We start from the raw sequence: 15962 nt of genomic DNA on the forward strand, positions 1-15962 counted from the left end.
ATTTAAATAGAAAAGAAGTGACGTATTGACGTGTTGTCATCGTTAAGCTGCCAGTGTCGAGTAGATTTGTAAAGTACGTTTTCTTGTTTTCTCGCAAACAACTAATTAATTGCGAATTCGATACCATATTTTAAGATAATACACAGGAGATTGTTTACACTCAAAATACACTACTATTATTATTTAAAATATTTTATCACAATATTATCTGATAAAATACACAATTTTACTAAATATGATTCGCTTAACTTGTCGATGCGAGCTACTTTATTGTTTTGGTGCAGGTTTTGTTGACGTCTTTGCTTGTGGTATTAACGGTTATTATAGTTGAGTCTGATCATTTTGCACATTAGTAACTGATCGGTTTGACTAGATAAGTAGGGGCAAATTGAGACATTTAGCACCCAGCAACATACAGGCTATATCACCAATTACTTTACATGCATTGTCAAAGAGATACAATAGTAAATAGACATGAAATGATGCATACGAATACATGTATACTAGTATTATTGTGCTGTAAATAGATAAATAGAATGTGAATGTCAAATTAATTAAAAAAATGGAAAAATAAGCCTGCTAATCACTATTTTAAAGCAACGTTTGCTGTTTTAAAAAGTCGCAAAAAGAGCACAGTACATAATTCGCTGTATCGATTCATAGAGACGACTCTTTAAAACACCTCTATCAACCCATTCCAAACGTTACCTAGCAACCAAGTAGCGCCTGTACAGCTGTGACAGCTCCAGACTCTCAGCGGTGCCGTGTGTAGGGTGCATTATTAATGATGTTACCGAAACCAAACCTGACCGTGCGTAAAGCATACGTCAAGGAAGAAAGATACAGAAAAGCAACAGGGGATTATATGTTGGTGCTAAGAGCAAGAACGTTGGGCAGAATCGATGTAAAACTAATGTCGCATTGCTGCTAAGGGACCGGTTTTAAGTAAGTTACCACAACAACACAACGACAGACTCCAGAGTCTTTTAGCTCTACAGTTTGATATTTTAGAAAGACTTTAAACGGGCTCACGCCTCCGTTCATACTGAATTTTACTAAATTAAATGCATTTTATCAATGCAGGGCTATGATTCTTTGGTTTATTGTTTTAAACTCAATGATCAGCAGTAACTCAGTTTAACGTCCAAAACGCAATTGTAACCGGCAACGCCATTATTTGGGCCACCGTGGTACTAATAATGAAATCTTTTAGGCTCGGAAAAGGCATTCACTGCTGTGTTTATCTCTACGGTCATCACACAGGTGAAAAGTTACTTCTTGTCTCCATGGAGACAGATGTGGAGGGATCAGATGATGATGCTCAGGGTCAGAGCAAACACACTGTGCTCTGGGAGAAGTGCATCCACCAAAGCATTTATGTTGACCTGAGTGAGAATGAAAGCCTCAACCTGAGTGATCTGGAGAGATCTTTGCTCTTACATGTATCTCAGGATGAGTCTGCTGCCTCAGTCCCCAGCATCCATCTCACTGGTAGGTCTTCGAGTCATCGTTGTTGTTTTAAGATCCCATTTTATTATATGATAACTCTTCTCTGAGCCTTGCACCACATTGTCAGAATTAGCAGGTATGTTCATATTTAAGCATTTAGATTTTTTAAATTATTATTTATTTGTGATTTATATATTTATTTGTAAGTCAGAAGAATTATGGGCATACAACAAGAACATAGTCCAAACAGTCAAGTTCATTTAATCTTCATTCAACATTTAACTTGCCATTTGCTCTCCTGTTTCTCAGCAGAACACGCTGATCTGTCAGATGCCACCTCCTCAGAGTCCAGTGTCAACAGCCAGAGTGATGGGCTGGTTGAACACAAGAGCCACATGCTGCAACCAGCTGCCCAGTGTCCAAAAAGAATGTTGAGGTTTGACAACTCGGGTCAGAACACCAGCGATGAGGAGCAGGAAGAACTACCTTATGATGGAGGCCTTGGCAGCAACTACAGCAAGAATGTTATTTCCAAGATAAGCTCAGGCAGGAAAGAAACTGTTAATTCAAGTCCTGATTCTCCTGACTGTTTTGAGCCTAATACAGGAAATAACGCTACTGTCACTGAAAGTCTGCTACCAGTTGAGCAAACTTCCGACAATCAAGCGACTTCAAAGACAGCGGACATGAGGAAGGAAAATGTATTTATTACTGCCAAGCAAAGTCCTTTCCCACCCCCGCGTCCCTGCCCTGCAGACATCCACCAGCTGCTGCTGCGACACTTTCCCCAGGAGGACCTACTGCAGACGGACAGACTCATCCAGGCCGAGACCCTGCCAGAGGTGTCGCTGATAGAGAGCATGGACGACACCGGGTGCAGCTTAGTTTCAACACACGACAGCGACTCGATTGACAGTAATCAGTCAAACAGCAGTGCGTCTGATCCTGAAGTTCTAAAGGAGAAGAATTCTGGCTCAGAGGGAAATGGAGACAGCAAAACTGATGTCACCTCCTACACCACTGACAGCACCACATTAAGTTTAGAAGGCAGTGGGAACTCAAGTGTTGTTAATGTGTCAAAGCAGGAAAAGGCTAAAAAGGATCAACAGGTTCCCAAAGTCCCACTTATGCGCATGAGATCCTTCAGTGACATGAAGTACGGCCAAGGCCAAGTTCATTATCCCCTACCTGATTTCTCCAAAATTTCCTCAAAAGTAAAAACCCACAAAGTTCCAAGTGGACCTGGCAGACCTGCTCCTCAGCGTGTCGCCGCTATGCACCGAACCAGATCCTCTCCAGAGATCTTAGAGGTGATCAGCAGAGTCCTGGAGGATTCAGACCAAACATCTGAGAATACACATGTGTTGTCAGATGCAGCCAGAACTCCCCCAAACCCAGCTCATCAACTGCAGGTTAAAAATGCAATTATTGAAATCTATATTCATCAAAACTGGTGTTATAGATTGAGTTAAGATAGAACCCAAACACATGTAAAAACAGATCGTGATACATTCTACTTCTTTTATGAATATAAGAATTTTCTTTCGCATGCAAAGCTATCTTCAGAGGTGATGCATAATGATGGGACCACTGGCGATTTTGGAGGAAGCGCCCCTACGTTGGTGGGACGCCATCTTGAACCCTTCACTCCTCATCCCCTGTCAGGTACCTCTATCTGTCTCTGACACCTGATATTATGACAGGGCAGCACTTTACTGCACTTCCTGTGCACGTTATTGGGAGGTAAACAGGAACAAATGGGGTCAGATGACATCACCGAATAGAAAGAGCTTTGATGAGATAAAGTTAGTTATGGAGACAATGGTCAAAGTTTTCTGTATTTTTGTGTCATTAGCCTGAACCATATTTGATTGCACTCATTGCTCACCTTGTTTCTGGACCATGTGTCTTGGTAAAGGAGGAAGAAATCTCCAGAGCAATGTCAGAGTGAGGAGCTCAACCTCCTGCGCGCAACCTGCAGAAGTGCTCAGCGATGGGGAGCAAATGACCGCTGAGCTGAGGGACGTTGTCTGCCAGTTCATGCAGAAGGTGAGCGTGAAGATGTGCCAGAGAAGGAATCTACACACAGCTCGATCAATTTGTCACCCCTCTCCTAATCAGGTGGAAGAATTCAAACGAAGCGTAAGCCACTTGTCAGTCAGCACAACAGAACAGCAGGATGTAAGTTTTTAAAATCCTATATGTAGTTCAGAGGAAAGCGCAGTTTCCTTCTTCAATGGAGACAAATGTACGACGTGTCCGTTGACAGATGCTGAGGAGCATTATGGAGGCTCAGGATCAGCTAGAGAGACGATACATCAGCAAGAAGGAAGAGCACAGAGCATTGGAGATGCAGAGCTACATGGGTGTGTCCAGGAACACTGGCACCTTTGACCCAAACAGGCATGTGGAAGGAGACATTTTCAGGATAGGGATGCACCTTGAGGACATCAAAGAGATTATAGACAGAAACATATGTGAGCAGGTCTCTCTGCCCTGTTCCTCCTCCACTCCCACATCTGTCAAGGACATTCTGGATATGAAGCCCCTGTGCATGTCCACACCTTTACCTCTACCATCTCTGCAGGAGGTAATTTTGTCTATAAGAGAACCGGGATGTTCATATTTAAACCGTTGCTTCCATTTTGTTGACTGTGCAGATATTCTCTTGGGGATTGTGTAAGTGTGTGTAACCATAGATGATCCTTCCTGGTCTTATGTTTTAGGCCTCAGGTGCAGATTATTCCAATCTGCATTATCAAACAGAAACCTGGAATGGAGAGGACAAGATCTCTGAGGACGTTGACCAAAATGTCGGACATCAGACAAGCAGTGAACTTGTAATATCTGACCCCTCACAGAGAAACACTCGATTCAGCAGCTCCATGTCAAGGTGGATGATAAAGTAGCTTTGACATCTATATTTCCATGTATAAACATTCAAAATGACTACTTCTAGCATTTAAATGGTTGCTTATGCTGATGTGTGAGTAGGTTTTTTTAATCTCTCTGTGCTTGTTTTAGATGCTTATACGTCACTGAACAGGAAGTGGACATCCAGACAGCTGAGGTGGATGATGAGGTGAGCTCTGCTTTGTCAGAGGCCTTAGATCACAGTAACATTTTAGAATACCTGAGTGGAGCCAAATTATCTTCAAGACACAGCCAACAGACGCCTGAATGGTGAGTTTTGCATTTAATCAAATGCATCACATATTAATCCAGGACTTTAATACAGAATAGGAAGTGTTTTTTAATGCCTCCTTGAGTTTAATGAGGTTTATTTTGTTGCTATAGCTGTAGTACCTTAGAAGCTGTCCTGAATGTCTCCTCTGATGCAGCCATCTGCAGCCCATCACAACCTCCTGTCAACACTTCATCCTTGACGTCACAGGTCACTTTAAGATATTTAATGGGCAGTTGTCATTTAACCTGCTCTTGAATGACTGAATGCTCATGGAGGTTGCGCAGGTTATGGTGTTTTGATGCTTTGTTTGAACGGCTGTGGGGGTTTTTTGGCCTGCAGATTGTGAGGGCAGAGACAGACAGCGGATTCGGCAGCTTATACCTGAATCAGACGGGGCTTTTCCAACCAAACCTGCTCGCAGGAAGGTACAAACCTAAAGAGCAAATCTCCATTGGATGCTGAGTAACAGGAGAGTAACTCAGTCTGGACCCTGTCGTCTGCAGGGTGCAGCCACAGAATGATGCTCCGAGTAACTCAGACAGCGAAGCTTCCTGCTCCAATGTACAGTCGGTTCAGTCAGTGGCCACCAGGCAGGGGTTGGACAGTCCCCAACAGTCTGGTGTGGCAGTAGGAGTAGAGCAGTGGGTAGAGAACACAACAAAGTTGTCTTCACTCAGGCTGAAAGGTGAACAAATCAGTTTATACCAAAAGGTTCTGTTAAAGCAGCTCTGGCATGAATCTGTTCACTTACCTGATCAGCTGTGTATGTTTCTTCTGATAACCTTTGCAGAAGAAACTAAAGGTAAATGGAAACCATCAGCCCCGCTCCATGACCACATATCGGATCCCATCCTCAGATGCACAGTGGCTGCAGTGGAGAGCAGCAGCTGTCTGTGTTCCTGCTCCTGTAAAAGGTCAGAATGTTTCACAGTTCTCTCCCGCATTTTGCCATAGAAATGATTTGAGCATCTTTTTCAATTTTGGTAAATCTGGATCCCTGTGTCTGATCAGTGAGGCTATTGTAGCCTTGCAGTCAGAAGTGTCCAGACTCAGAGAAGACCTGCAGGAATGTTTGGTGCAGCTGCCGCTCATAGCACGGGAAGTGGACTATCTGGCCTCCGTAAGGCAGCAAAGGGCTAAAACCAGGAGCAGGAGCCAACACAGGTCAACCTACAACAGGTGGAGAGCCCATCCTGGTATTTGTGGCAACATTGCTGAAGTGGTTTATTAATAGATAATTATGTTAATCTGTTTAACTTCTCTCCCTCTACTGAGGACTAGACATGATCGGAACATTCTCAGCTCCCGTCAGATGACGATAGCAGACTGGATCTCCGTAAACATGGATCAAAGTAAGTTTGCAGGTGCTTCATTTTTTTTAAATTATAAAAATCCATTTAAATACTTATCAGTATTTATTATGTGTAGCTATAGATGCCTGATTGTCAACTGATCCTTCAGGTAAAAAGAGCGTTGACTCCACTGACTCTGATTTGCTGCAGTGCACAGAAATGTCTATAGGGGGCAGAATAACACCTGAGTTCAGAGGTTAGAGTAAATACTGACAATGTTTCTTCATGCATTTTATGTAGACTATATAATTATGCTGCACCAAAATAAGTCATTGTGTGTATACTTTGTTACCAGAAGGTCCAAAACCTCCAAATTTAAAGCATAAACAGGGAGTTCCCCACACTCGTGCCAAGGAGGGACCACAAGGTAAGAGATTTTATATCTAATAAGTGTAAATCTGCACTGTTAATATTTTCTGTAGCAGATTTTACTCATAAAGAATCTGTTACTCTCATCTTTATGCTGTCAGATTTCATCACGGAGAAATCTTATTCTAAGGAACATCGGCCTGCTTTCTCCTCTACGTACCATCAGAAGCCCCTCCTCCAGGTTAACTATGGCTCCTCCAGCAGTCTGCCTGCAAGGTAAACACACAACTGTCCCAGAAGTGTGTCAAAGATACGCTGCCAATTTCCAACTGATCTATTTCTGAAAAGCTTTTATTCCTTCTGCCTCATCACTCCAGTTACAAAATCAGAGAGCCTTCAGAGCTGCAGAACACAAAGCACCACAGAAAGCGTTCCACACAGTCGGACACTGCTCTGCTCCCCAGTGATGTGTACTTTCAGAGGACACCATCTCCTGCGTCAGTGGCGTCCAAGACCGGCAGCAAGGAAAGTAGATCCAAACGGAGCAAGGTGAGATCATTTTACATCTCTGCTTCCATTGTGACGTCACTCTTGGTTGGATTTGTTCATTTTTTTCACTGTATTTCACAGGAGGATGACATAATCATGTCTCTAGACATGGCTATCGAGTTGGCTCGCAATATGAAACAGACGACAGACAAAATGGCCAAGAGACTCTCAGCAGATCTGTCGGAGTCTCATCCCCGCAGGACACCGCATAACATGCAGCCGCTAGAGGGCAGTAAACACGGGCTTTTATAGCCAGCGGCACACAAATCAACTTTACTTATTACTTTGTTCTTTTGCTATTTTCGTCTGGTTTGGGGGGAAAAGAAGAGTTTGAAATTAATTGACTTGTTTCTGTTGAGTTTTTGCTTCCGTTCATTTATTTATAATATAACTAAATAACAAGACACGTCAATGTTTGTATTGTTAATCCTATATTTCACTTAATTAAAAAATATTATCCAACTCTACAGTGAAAAAACTAGAAATATAACTTTCTCACATCTCTGTCTCTGGATATGAAAACAGTAATCTATATTTCTCTGACCTCTATTCATTCAGATGTCATGCATGTTTTTTTGGTTCAGCTTATTCCAGGTGACCTGAAATGAGGGGTTAACACCAGTCACACAGTCAAACTCAACCACAAAAAAGTGAACAATTAGCTTTCCTATACACACTAACAACCACAGGCTAAGCAGATAATGTTCAAATTTTATCACAAGTGGGTCATTTTGTTAATATTACATTACAGGGAAAACCCTGTCTGCCTTTATTTGAAATAAGTATCAATTGTTGTCCTTTTATTTAAAAAACTCATTTGATTCCTCTCATGCCACCGTGCAAGCCCGTGGGTGCTAACGACACAGTGTTCTTTTACTCAGATTTTTTTACTTGGATCCTGTTGTGTGGTTCTGTTGGCGTCAGTATCAACTTTCACCAATAGGACATCAGGAAAGACAACATTGACAAACAACATTCCTGAACTGTTCCCTGTGATTGTTCCAAGGACAGCTGAGGTCCTTTTGTTAGTTTGAACAGGTGCACAGTCAAGAATTTACAGACTTTGTCTTCCATAATCACAGATGAGGGTTAAAGATGCTGCCTAGTCACAAAAATCAGGTTAAATTAGTGTTTTTGTAAAATGGGTATCATAGTAATTGGGTACTTTTTTATGTACTATCATTGTAAAATCACGAATTACTTATGTAATGTAAAAAGAAAAACCTCTCAGTGCCAGTGAGGAAGAATTCTATATTATATTAACCTTTATATCTTTTTTTTAATTAAAGAAGAACCAGGTATTTACTTAAAAAAGGCAGAAAATGAGGGAATGGAGGTGGGAAAGTTGGAGGGAGGTTTGCCAGAAAGTTAGAAATGGGTGTCACCTGCATAGCAGTGGAAATGGATCTAGAGGAATTATTACCAAGGGGGTATATATATTTGGATTGTGATGAAGCGAGTGTGGCCAGTGTGTTGGAACCATTCTGTCCAACTGATGCCAACAGCAGGTGGTTCTTGTGGATTCAATGTAAATTGTATTTCTAGTGCAGGGGATGATGTCAAAAATGATTAAAAAGGCTTCTACCAGAACTATTGGGGGTAATCTAACCAGCAGGTGGACACCCTGTCATCAGAAAATATATTCAAACCAGCAATTAATAGTGAGGCACTGAGTCTGCCGCAGTGGACACTGGACAGGGGCAGGACGACACCCTGGGATAGGTCACACACCTCATTCACTCCCACCTGGGGAAAATCTCCATTTAACCTCACATGCATGTTTTGAAGTGCAGAAGAAGAACTGGCACACAGGTCACAAAGACGCTGACGTGGGACGAAACCTAAAACCCTCTTGTAATAATGAGACTTTGCGACCCATTGCACGATTACGCTTCCCTACCAGGTCTTCAGTAACTCTGATTTGCATATTCTTTGGACCACTCAGAAAGGCCTCGTGATTGTACTAATCTCATATTAACAATCCACCTCTGGTTAAAAGAGTTATAATGGTTTTGAACCAGGCCTGAAAAACCAGGTTAGGGCACATCTGACTACTTTATTATCTAAACTTGGAGTTAAATATCAGTCTTGAAAGAGCTATGAAACATTATCTGTCTACAAATCTTTTGCATTGAAGAATTGAATCCTCTTTCTGTATCACATGCTTTTAGCCAGCATTGATTATGAGTGTGAGGCTGAATTCTATCACCTCTCTTCTTCTGACCTTTTTTTACACAAAGGAGATTGTCTCTGGCTGGTCCTGGGGGGCCATCTTCACAATGCACACCTGATGCAGATACACAGCCAGCAGAGCTGTAACCTCGCCTTGATTTGAACAATACGCTCAGTACAGTTCAAAACACTGTACAAGATCATTGCTTAAACTATGCTTCAGACATGGTTCATTTGATTGAACACAAAAATAAATATGTACACTGAAGATTATATTAAGATGACCAATGCCCTCAAAGCAATCACACAATATCATGGACAGAAGAAATTAAATACTTTTAATATCATCATGATTCTTCCCTCCAGGTAAAGCTACTACCAAAAGAGGTCATCCCTTCTATAGAGTTATCTTTTTTTTTTAAATGATGACCTGTAAAAGATAAAAGGTTTTATCTTTGTCCTCATCTAGCAAAGGTGAGCGCCCTCCTCCCGCTCTGATAGGCCATCTAAATACCCTTGAGGAGGAGGAGTTACAGCCTTTGGGCTCTTTGGTATTTGCTGAAACAATAAAGCACCTATCGTTTCATTATTGAGAGCAAAAACGAGTGAGAGAGAGAGAGAGAGAAAGAAGGGAGCATAGGAAAGTCAAATTTAAGGGTAAGCTGCTTCCCTGAAGTCATTTTTGAGGAGCAGCATCACACATCTCGCCTCCAGGCAGTGGCTCTGCAGAAGATAACAGAGCACGACAGAAAGATGCTGAAACTTCTGTTTTTATTAGTTGCTGCTCAGGTAAGAAATTGACTGAATTAAGATGGTCTCCCCCTTTCTGTCACTTTTTTGCTTTTTTGCATGTATCACAAATTCAGATTATTAACTGTGTGTAGAGGGGCAACTACATGAACACAGGCTCTTTTGAGCGTTACACCTTTCAACAAGTGCATGTGGCATGCCTTCCCTTTGCTCAATAGACAAATTCATTCCGACCTGAAAGAAATACCTGCACTGACCAGTCCCGAAATCTGTGTTGAGTGAAGGTAATGTGCAGCCTGCTGCCTCAAATGCACAGAGAATATGATACATGGCATAATTTGCCTGAGGATATAATGTCAAATACCAAAAGCTTGCTGCCCAGGGAATGGTGTCTTTGTCTTGAAAGTATATGGAGTATTTGACTTTGTTAACATGCTGCATTTTGACTTTTTTAACAGATGTGTGCTGCAGAAAATGGTAAATCCCATTTTGTTTCTATTAAAATAAGATTTTGCTCTTAAACTGCAAAATAGTCATCCCATCATCATTATGTTTTCCATCCTTATCTTCATCAGAAACTTTGTCAGTGTTTGCGGTCACATCAAAAAGTATGACGGTGCAGTGGAAGAGCCACAGTGGTGCCAGCTTCTACAAGATCACAGCCACTCCAAAGAACTCCCCTGAACGACCCGTCTTTGCTCAGTTCAGCGGCAACACGGTGATGGCCTCCATCAACTCCCTGTCTCCAAACACAGTGTACACTATGCAACTGGAAGCCATGGACAATGCCCTCAATGTCCTCAGCAGTGCACAGACAGAGGAAATAACAGGTAAAGATGAGGAGAGTGAGAAATACTCCACTGTAAGAGAATGTCTTGTAAAGCATTTCAGTTAATAGCATTATAGTCTTTTACTGGGGTATTATTGGTGGTACTGAAGCATCAGTTAGTTTCGCTGTTTTTTTTTATTAATTAAATTTAAACAAGTCAGGGTCATCATAGAGGAACCTTTTTTCATTTAACAAGTTAATCTAGTGTGAATTTCAGCCAATTCCAGTCTTGAGCTTTGTCAAAAAGATTGAAAATTAAAAAAAACCTAGTGGCCATCTGTGGTGACAAGTAATGCTAAAACAATGTGGTCATTTTCTCACACATACTTGGAGACTGTTAATATCAATTTACACTGATTTATACTTCCCAAAATATTGATTGAGATTTCTTTTGGATGGCTGAATATTTTCAAATTAAATTAGATATTTGTTCATGTATACTGATTTAACTCTTGTGTTTCCCAGCTCCTGAAGTGCCCACCATTGAACAGGCCTACTCCAAACACAGCGATAGCATCACTGTGGAGTTCACAGAGGTTTCCGGGGCAACCAGCTACATCCTGAGGGCAGAGTCAGACAATGGTGACTTCTTCTCTGAAACCGTGGTGAGCTCCTCTAAGGGCACCGTTGTGCAGCTGCAGCCCTACACAACCTACAGAATGAGCGTCATGTCTGTCAACAGCGGTGGGAGGAGCCAGCCTTCATACCCCATCCAGGCCAGGACAGGTAAAAGTCATATGAAAGCCCCCCTAATACATATAATTTAGCAAAACTCACCAACTTGAAGACTGAATTAAGTATCAGTAATCAATCAAGAGTAATAATAATGACCTTGCAGCAGTTTGCTCATCCACACTGTAAAAAGCAAAATGCAGCCTTCCTGCTTTTCCTGTATCATAATGCTTTGTCATCTCACTCCTACGGCCATAACAGTGTGTCATTTCAATGCCCATTGTCACAAGTCGGTTGTTTGTTTGTGGCTACCACAGGAGGGAAACTGTATCCGGGCTTCTGTACTTTGCCATTCTCTTAATTTGAAAAGCAAAACCATGAGAACTGGGTTTCATTTTTACCCGAAGGAGGATGGAGCGTAATATAATCGCAGGGAGAATCTTCCATTTGTTACATCTAATAGGGGTCGGCTATTGTGAAATTAATGAAATTGTTTCTCCATCTCTCTGTAGTGGTACAGGCGCCCATGATGAACACCACCTCCCCCGACAACAGCACCATCTTCGTGAACTGGACTTCAGTGGAGCACGCTGTCCTTTACACGCTCTGCATCATCAGACAGGGCTCCAACTCTCGCCACAAAGTCAACACCACCAACACCATGCTGACCTTTGATGGCCTGGAGGCGGGAACCACGTACTGTATCAAAGGGACAGCCTGGGATTCCGAGGGTCGCCCAGGAGACGACCTCACTATGTGCCAGATCACACGTAAGCAGGATGAGGAAAGGATGAAAAGGAGAACCAGTTTAAACTGATCACCACCAAATACTAATTCTGGCTGAATTTTCAGGTCCTCTGAGCCCAAATGTCATCCACATCCAGATGACCCAGGGTCGTTCTCTTGAGGTCGCCGTGTACTGGTTGTCCGTGCAGGGAGCTGAAAACTACATCGCTGTGACCACGAATGGCCAAAACTGTTCTTCCGTATCTCAGACTTACTGCTTCATCACCCCTGTGGAGTGTGGTCAGAACCACTCCATCTCTGTCATAGCCTATAACAGTGCCGGTCCCAGCAGCCCCTCGCAACCTGCCGAGTACATCACATGTAGGTTTATCCCTACACGTTCTGTCCTTCTAGACATAACGTATAAGCTTTAAATTAGGAGATTAAAGAAGGATATTTAACATTTGTACTAGGTAATCTAAACCAAGCAAACATCTCTAGACTAAAGCTGCTCCATTACAGACTTAGATTATAATTTTTCTCATGTTTCTTTTTTTAATATTATTTGTTCTGTCCAAAAAAGGGTTAACAATCCAAAACCCGTGTCTCTCTAACAGATCCATGCCCCCCTGAGAACATTTGGGTGGAAGAGCCCATGGCAGGAAACTGCTCGGTGGTGTGGGAAGAGGTGCCCCTGGTAGACTACTACATCGCTTTCATAAAGTGGGACGACGGAACAGAAAAATCCTGCAACACCACCGGGACCACGTGCCAGTTCTTTTGCATGTGTGGCTACACGTACCTCACCACCGTCTTTCCCTACAATCTAGCTGGTTCCAGTCCCTACTCCCACGTCCGTAACTACACCACCAGTATGTCACGAAACACATACATCTACAATCGTCGGTCCATTCATACATGTGGCCCACTGCATTTTCATAATCTTTTCTCTTTTCTCTCTCCCAGTTCCTTGCTGTCCAGAGGATGTTACTATAAATCTAGTGTCAACAGAGACTCTGGAGATCATGTGGTCATCGGTCAAAGGGGCGGAGCTGTACGAGACAACGGCGGAGCAGACTAATGATGTCGTCCACTGTAATGACACAGCGCCAGTGTGCGCCTTATCAGACCTGACCTGCGACACGGCCTATTCGGTGACCGTCACCCCTTGTAGTGACCTGCGAGGGTGCAACCGCACCTGCACACCGCACACGCACGAAACAGGTAATGACGTGGCTGATTTCCGACAGGAGCAAGCAAAAAGAGGGCTGCGAAGAACTTAAAGACAAATCCATCTGTCCTGCTGCAGCTCCATGTGCTCCTGAGATCCTGAACCTGACGCAGACCAACAGCTCCACGTACAGAGTCTTTTTCAGCACTCCCAACAGGCCCAGCACAAATTACACCGTCACTGCCGTCGGACACTACGACAAACACACTTGCCAGACAACAAACGACTCCTGCGAGCTCACGCTGCTGCCATGCGGTTCGACCTATGATGTCATGGGAGTTGCCACAACAAAGGTGGGGAGAAGTCTACCAGGATTCAGTAAAACACTGGAAACAGGTATGATTAATCATTAAAGTAATATTTTACTTGTCTGGCCTGCAACAAGCATGAATTCCTGAATGTTTTCCATCCCTTTCCCCTCCCTGAGGTCCTTGCTGCCCTTCATCCGTCAATGTGACCCAGGTCACCCAGGCTATGACTAATGTAACCTGGCCTCCTGGCACTGGGGCTCGCTCCTACATTACCACCTTGATGTCCTCACGTGGGCACGCAAAATGCCACACCCTGGACACCCACTGCCTGATGGGGTGTATCACCTGTGGCACTAACTACAGCGTCAACCTAGAAGCCATCAGCAGCACGGGACACAAGTCGGAGTGCAGTTATCACGGATTCTCATCCAGTGAGAGGAAATATTCTAAATAATATTCAAGTTCATCATTAAGAGTGTAGAACAGGTCAATATGGACACATGTGTTCCTCTAGGTCCCTGCTGTCCAACAAACCTCAAGCTCTATCGTATGGCCAACAATACCCTGAGGGTGCAGTGGCGCTCCATCGGCCCTCAGACGCACAACCACACGGTGGATCTCTACGGAACAGGGGCCAACTACACCTGCATCGCAGCTGCTGGCATTAAGTACTGCGACATCCAGGAGGAAATATGTGGGGAAGTGTACAGAGTAGTGGTGGCACCGGTGGGCAAGAATGGGGTGAAAGTAAGCTTCTGTCAACCCAGGACTTATTCTGGTGAGTCATAGGTTGGAATTAATGCGTACACAATATGTTGTGCAGCATTTGTGAGAACTTATTTGACATTTTAATTTTCTCTTGGGTCATATTCTCAGTTCTCTGCCCAGGGAGTAATGCCGGTGTGGGTAAGTAGTTAAATATATTACAAGACAGCTGATTAATCAGCCTTTTTAATCAAAAAGAACATTACACTGAAATCTCTTCTCTGTCTTTTTCAAGTGATCTCCCGAGGAAGATGAAGTGTGGATTGACCGCGGTAGGTTTGTTGCTGTTGAAGTCTGTTGGCACATGGCCACCTCATAGCTTGAAGGGTGCACACATGGCGGAATATCCAAACAGTAGAGGCTGATCTCTGTCTGTTCTGGGATTTTTGATCCTGGATCTCAAATAAAGGAAGTCAGAGAAGCCCCGAAACAACAGAAACAAACCTCTTATTGTGTCTGTGATATGCGGCTGGTCGATATTTAATAGCCCCTGTCTCAAAATGACAAAGCTGATATTTTTGGGAGGATATTATGTTTCGGATGAAACAAAGCAAGCACTGTTTAATTTGAATGAATTACAGTATCCAGTCAATCCTGTCTGCTAATGTCTCTTTCTCATCCTTTTTACAGTTCAAACGTGGACACAAGTCGCTCTACAGGAGTCAATGTCAGATGAAATGTCTGTCTTCTTTAAAATTAATATGTTCTTGTCAATTTTTTCAGAAAATTCATCTGATAAAATAAATGCCAAATTGAAATAAAGGACAGAATAAAAGACAGCTTGCAAAGAAACAAAGTTTTACCTTGTAGTTAATGACTTTTATTCTCACATTTCATAAGGTGTGTGCCTCCATTCTTCATCTTCCTGTGCTGTGACCTTGGCGTAAAACTTAAATTTAAAACTTCATAATTAATACAGATAAAGTCAATCTCACAGAGAGACTCAGATTTGCATGTGGGTCAGTAAGGCTCAGTGCCATTAGCTGGGAGTCATGCAGGCCTGTGGAGGACACACCAGATCGGATGGCTGGAGACACATTGTCTTTTATTTACATCATGTTGACAGACAACAGCAATAAAGAACATTCCATCATGACTCTATGCTGTCATTCATCATGTGTGGATGTTCTGTTCAGCAGAGAGAAGGTTGAATACTGTACTAATAGCACAAAGCTAGATGCATCAGGCCCATTAGTGATATCTGAGCTCTTGTGCTGCATGATTGATTAAAATGTTTACATTTTAGTAAAAAGATAGATTGGACAGCTGTCGCTGAAGCAAAAGGTTGCACCGTCTCAGTGGGCTCCAAAGACAAAATAACACTCATTCAGTCAAGTTTTTGTTTTTGTAACTTTTTCCTGGAACTTTGTCTATTTAAACTGTTTCTGAGACATCAAGACAGGGTTGAATGCCTCTAATGAACCTCAGATAAGCTTTGATGTCTGCACGATTAAAACGGTTTTAAAAATAATCAAGTGTATTCTTAAATTTGTTTAATAATTCTTACAATATATAAGGCAAAAGGGGAAAAAAATCAAGATCTTCTCTGCTGAAGTTCTGTGAATGGGAAAACCCAGTGTCACATTGATATAAATGCTACTGCATCCACAGCTCTCGGCACTGACATCTGATACAGTTTCGGTATTAAAACATTTCTTCAGTGATACTAATTTGGTAAATATTAGATGTCATTATTTATTTCGACATGTCAGTAGTAGTT

The 15962-nt window shown here is 42.6% G+C and overlaps 2 protein-coding genes and 1 long non-coding RNA gene across 7 annotated transcripts; 2 read left to right on the forward strand and 1 right to left on the reverse strand.

The window, feature by feature from the left end:
* The first annotated feature begins 20 nt into the window (after positions 1-20).
* Positions 21-7313, forward strand: LOC130538643 (serine-rich adhesin for platelets-like). Of its 5 annotated transcripts, XM_057056462.1 has the most exons (20): positions 21-945; positions 1264-1491; positions 1759-2861; positions 3006-3114; positions 3368-3498; positions 3571-3630; positions 3719-4039; positions 4176-4342; positions 4474-4632; positions 4747-4843; positions 4976-5061; positions 5140-5321; positions 5427-5550; positions 5648-5815; positions 5912-6000; positions 6098-6184; positions 6284-6355; positions 6459-6573; positions 6675-6846; positions 6928-7313. In XM_057056462.1, the coding sequence occupies exons 2-20, from the start codon at positions 1287-1289 to the stop codon at positions 7096-7098; spliced, it is 3618 nt and encodes a 1205-aa protein (XP_056912442.1). In that variant the 5' UTR covers positions 21-945; positions 1264-1286; the 3' UTR covers positions 7099-7313. The 5 variants fall into 5 exon arrangements, with proteins under 5 accessions (XP_056912442.1, XP_056912438.1, XP_056912440.1 ...); XM_057056458.1 differs by having other exon boundaries at positions 3368-3630; XM_057056460.1 differs by having other exon boundaries at positions 3368-3630; positions 5912-5988.
* LOC130538647 (uncharacterized) lies at positions 4657-5652 on the reverse strand. Its single transcript, XR_008953934.1, has 3 exons — positions 5388-5652; positions 5070-5252; positions 4657-4969 (listed from the first exon to the last, which is right to left on the reverse strand). It is a non-coding gene; the product is annotated as an uncharacterized LOC130538647 (long non-coding RNA).
* A 2281-nt stretch (positions 7314-9594) lies between the features above and the next one.
* On the forward strand, positions 9595-15338 carry fndc7a (fibronectin type III domain containing 7a). Its single transcript, XM_057056488.1, has 14 exons — positions 9595-9807; positions 10227-10245; positions 10344-10598; positions 11063-11323; positions 11782-12039; positions 12122-12376; positions 12613-12867; positions 12962-13219; positions 13305-13562; positions 13654-13908; positions 13992-14255; positions 14354-14383; positions 14478-14514; positions 14873-15338. Exons 1-13 carry the CDS (start codon positions 9772-9774, stop codon positions 14495-14497), a joined length of 2424 nt encoding a protein of 807 aa, XP_056912468.1. The 5' UTR covers positions 9595-9771; the 3' UTR covers positions 14498-14514; positions 14873-15338.
* Positions 15339-15962: the final 624 nt, after the last annotated feature.

The sequence above is a fragment of the Takifugu flavidus genome, chromosome 15 (genome assembly GCF_003711565.1).
Source record: "Takifugu flavidus isolate HTHZ2018 chromosome 15, ASM371156v2, whole genome shotgun sequence".
Taxonomy (NCBI): domain Eukaryota; kingdom Metazoa; phylum Chordata; class Actinopteri; order Tetraodontiformes; family Tetraodontidae; genus Takifugu; species Takifugu flavidus.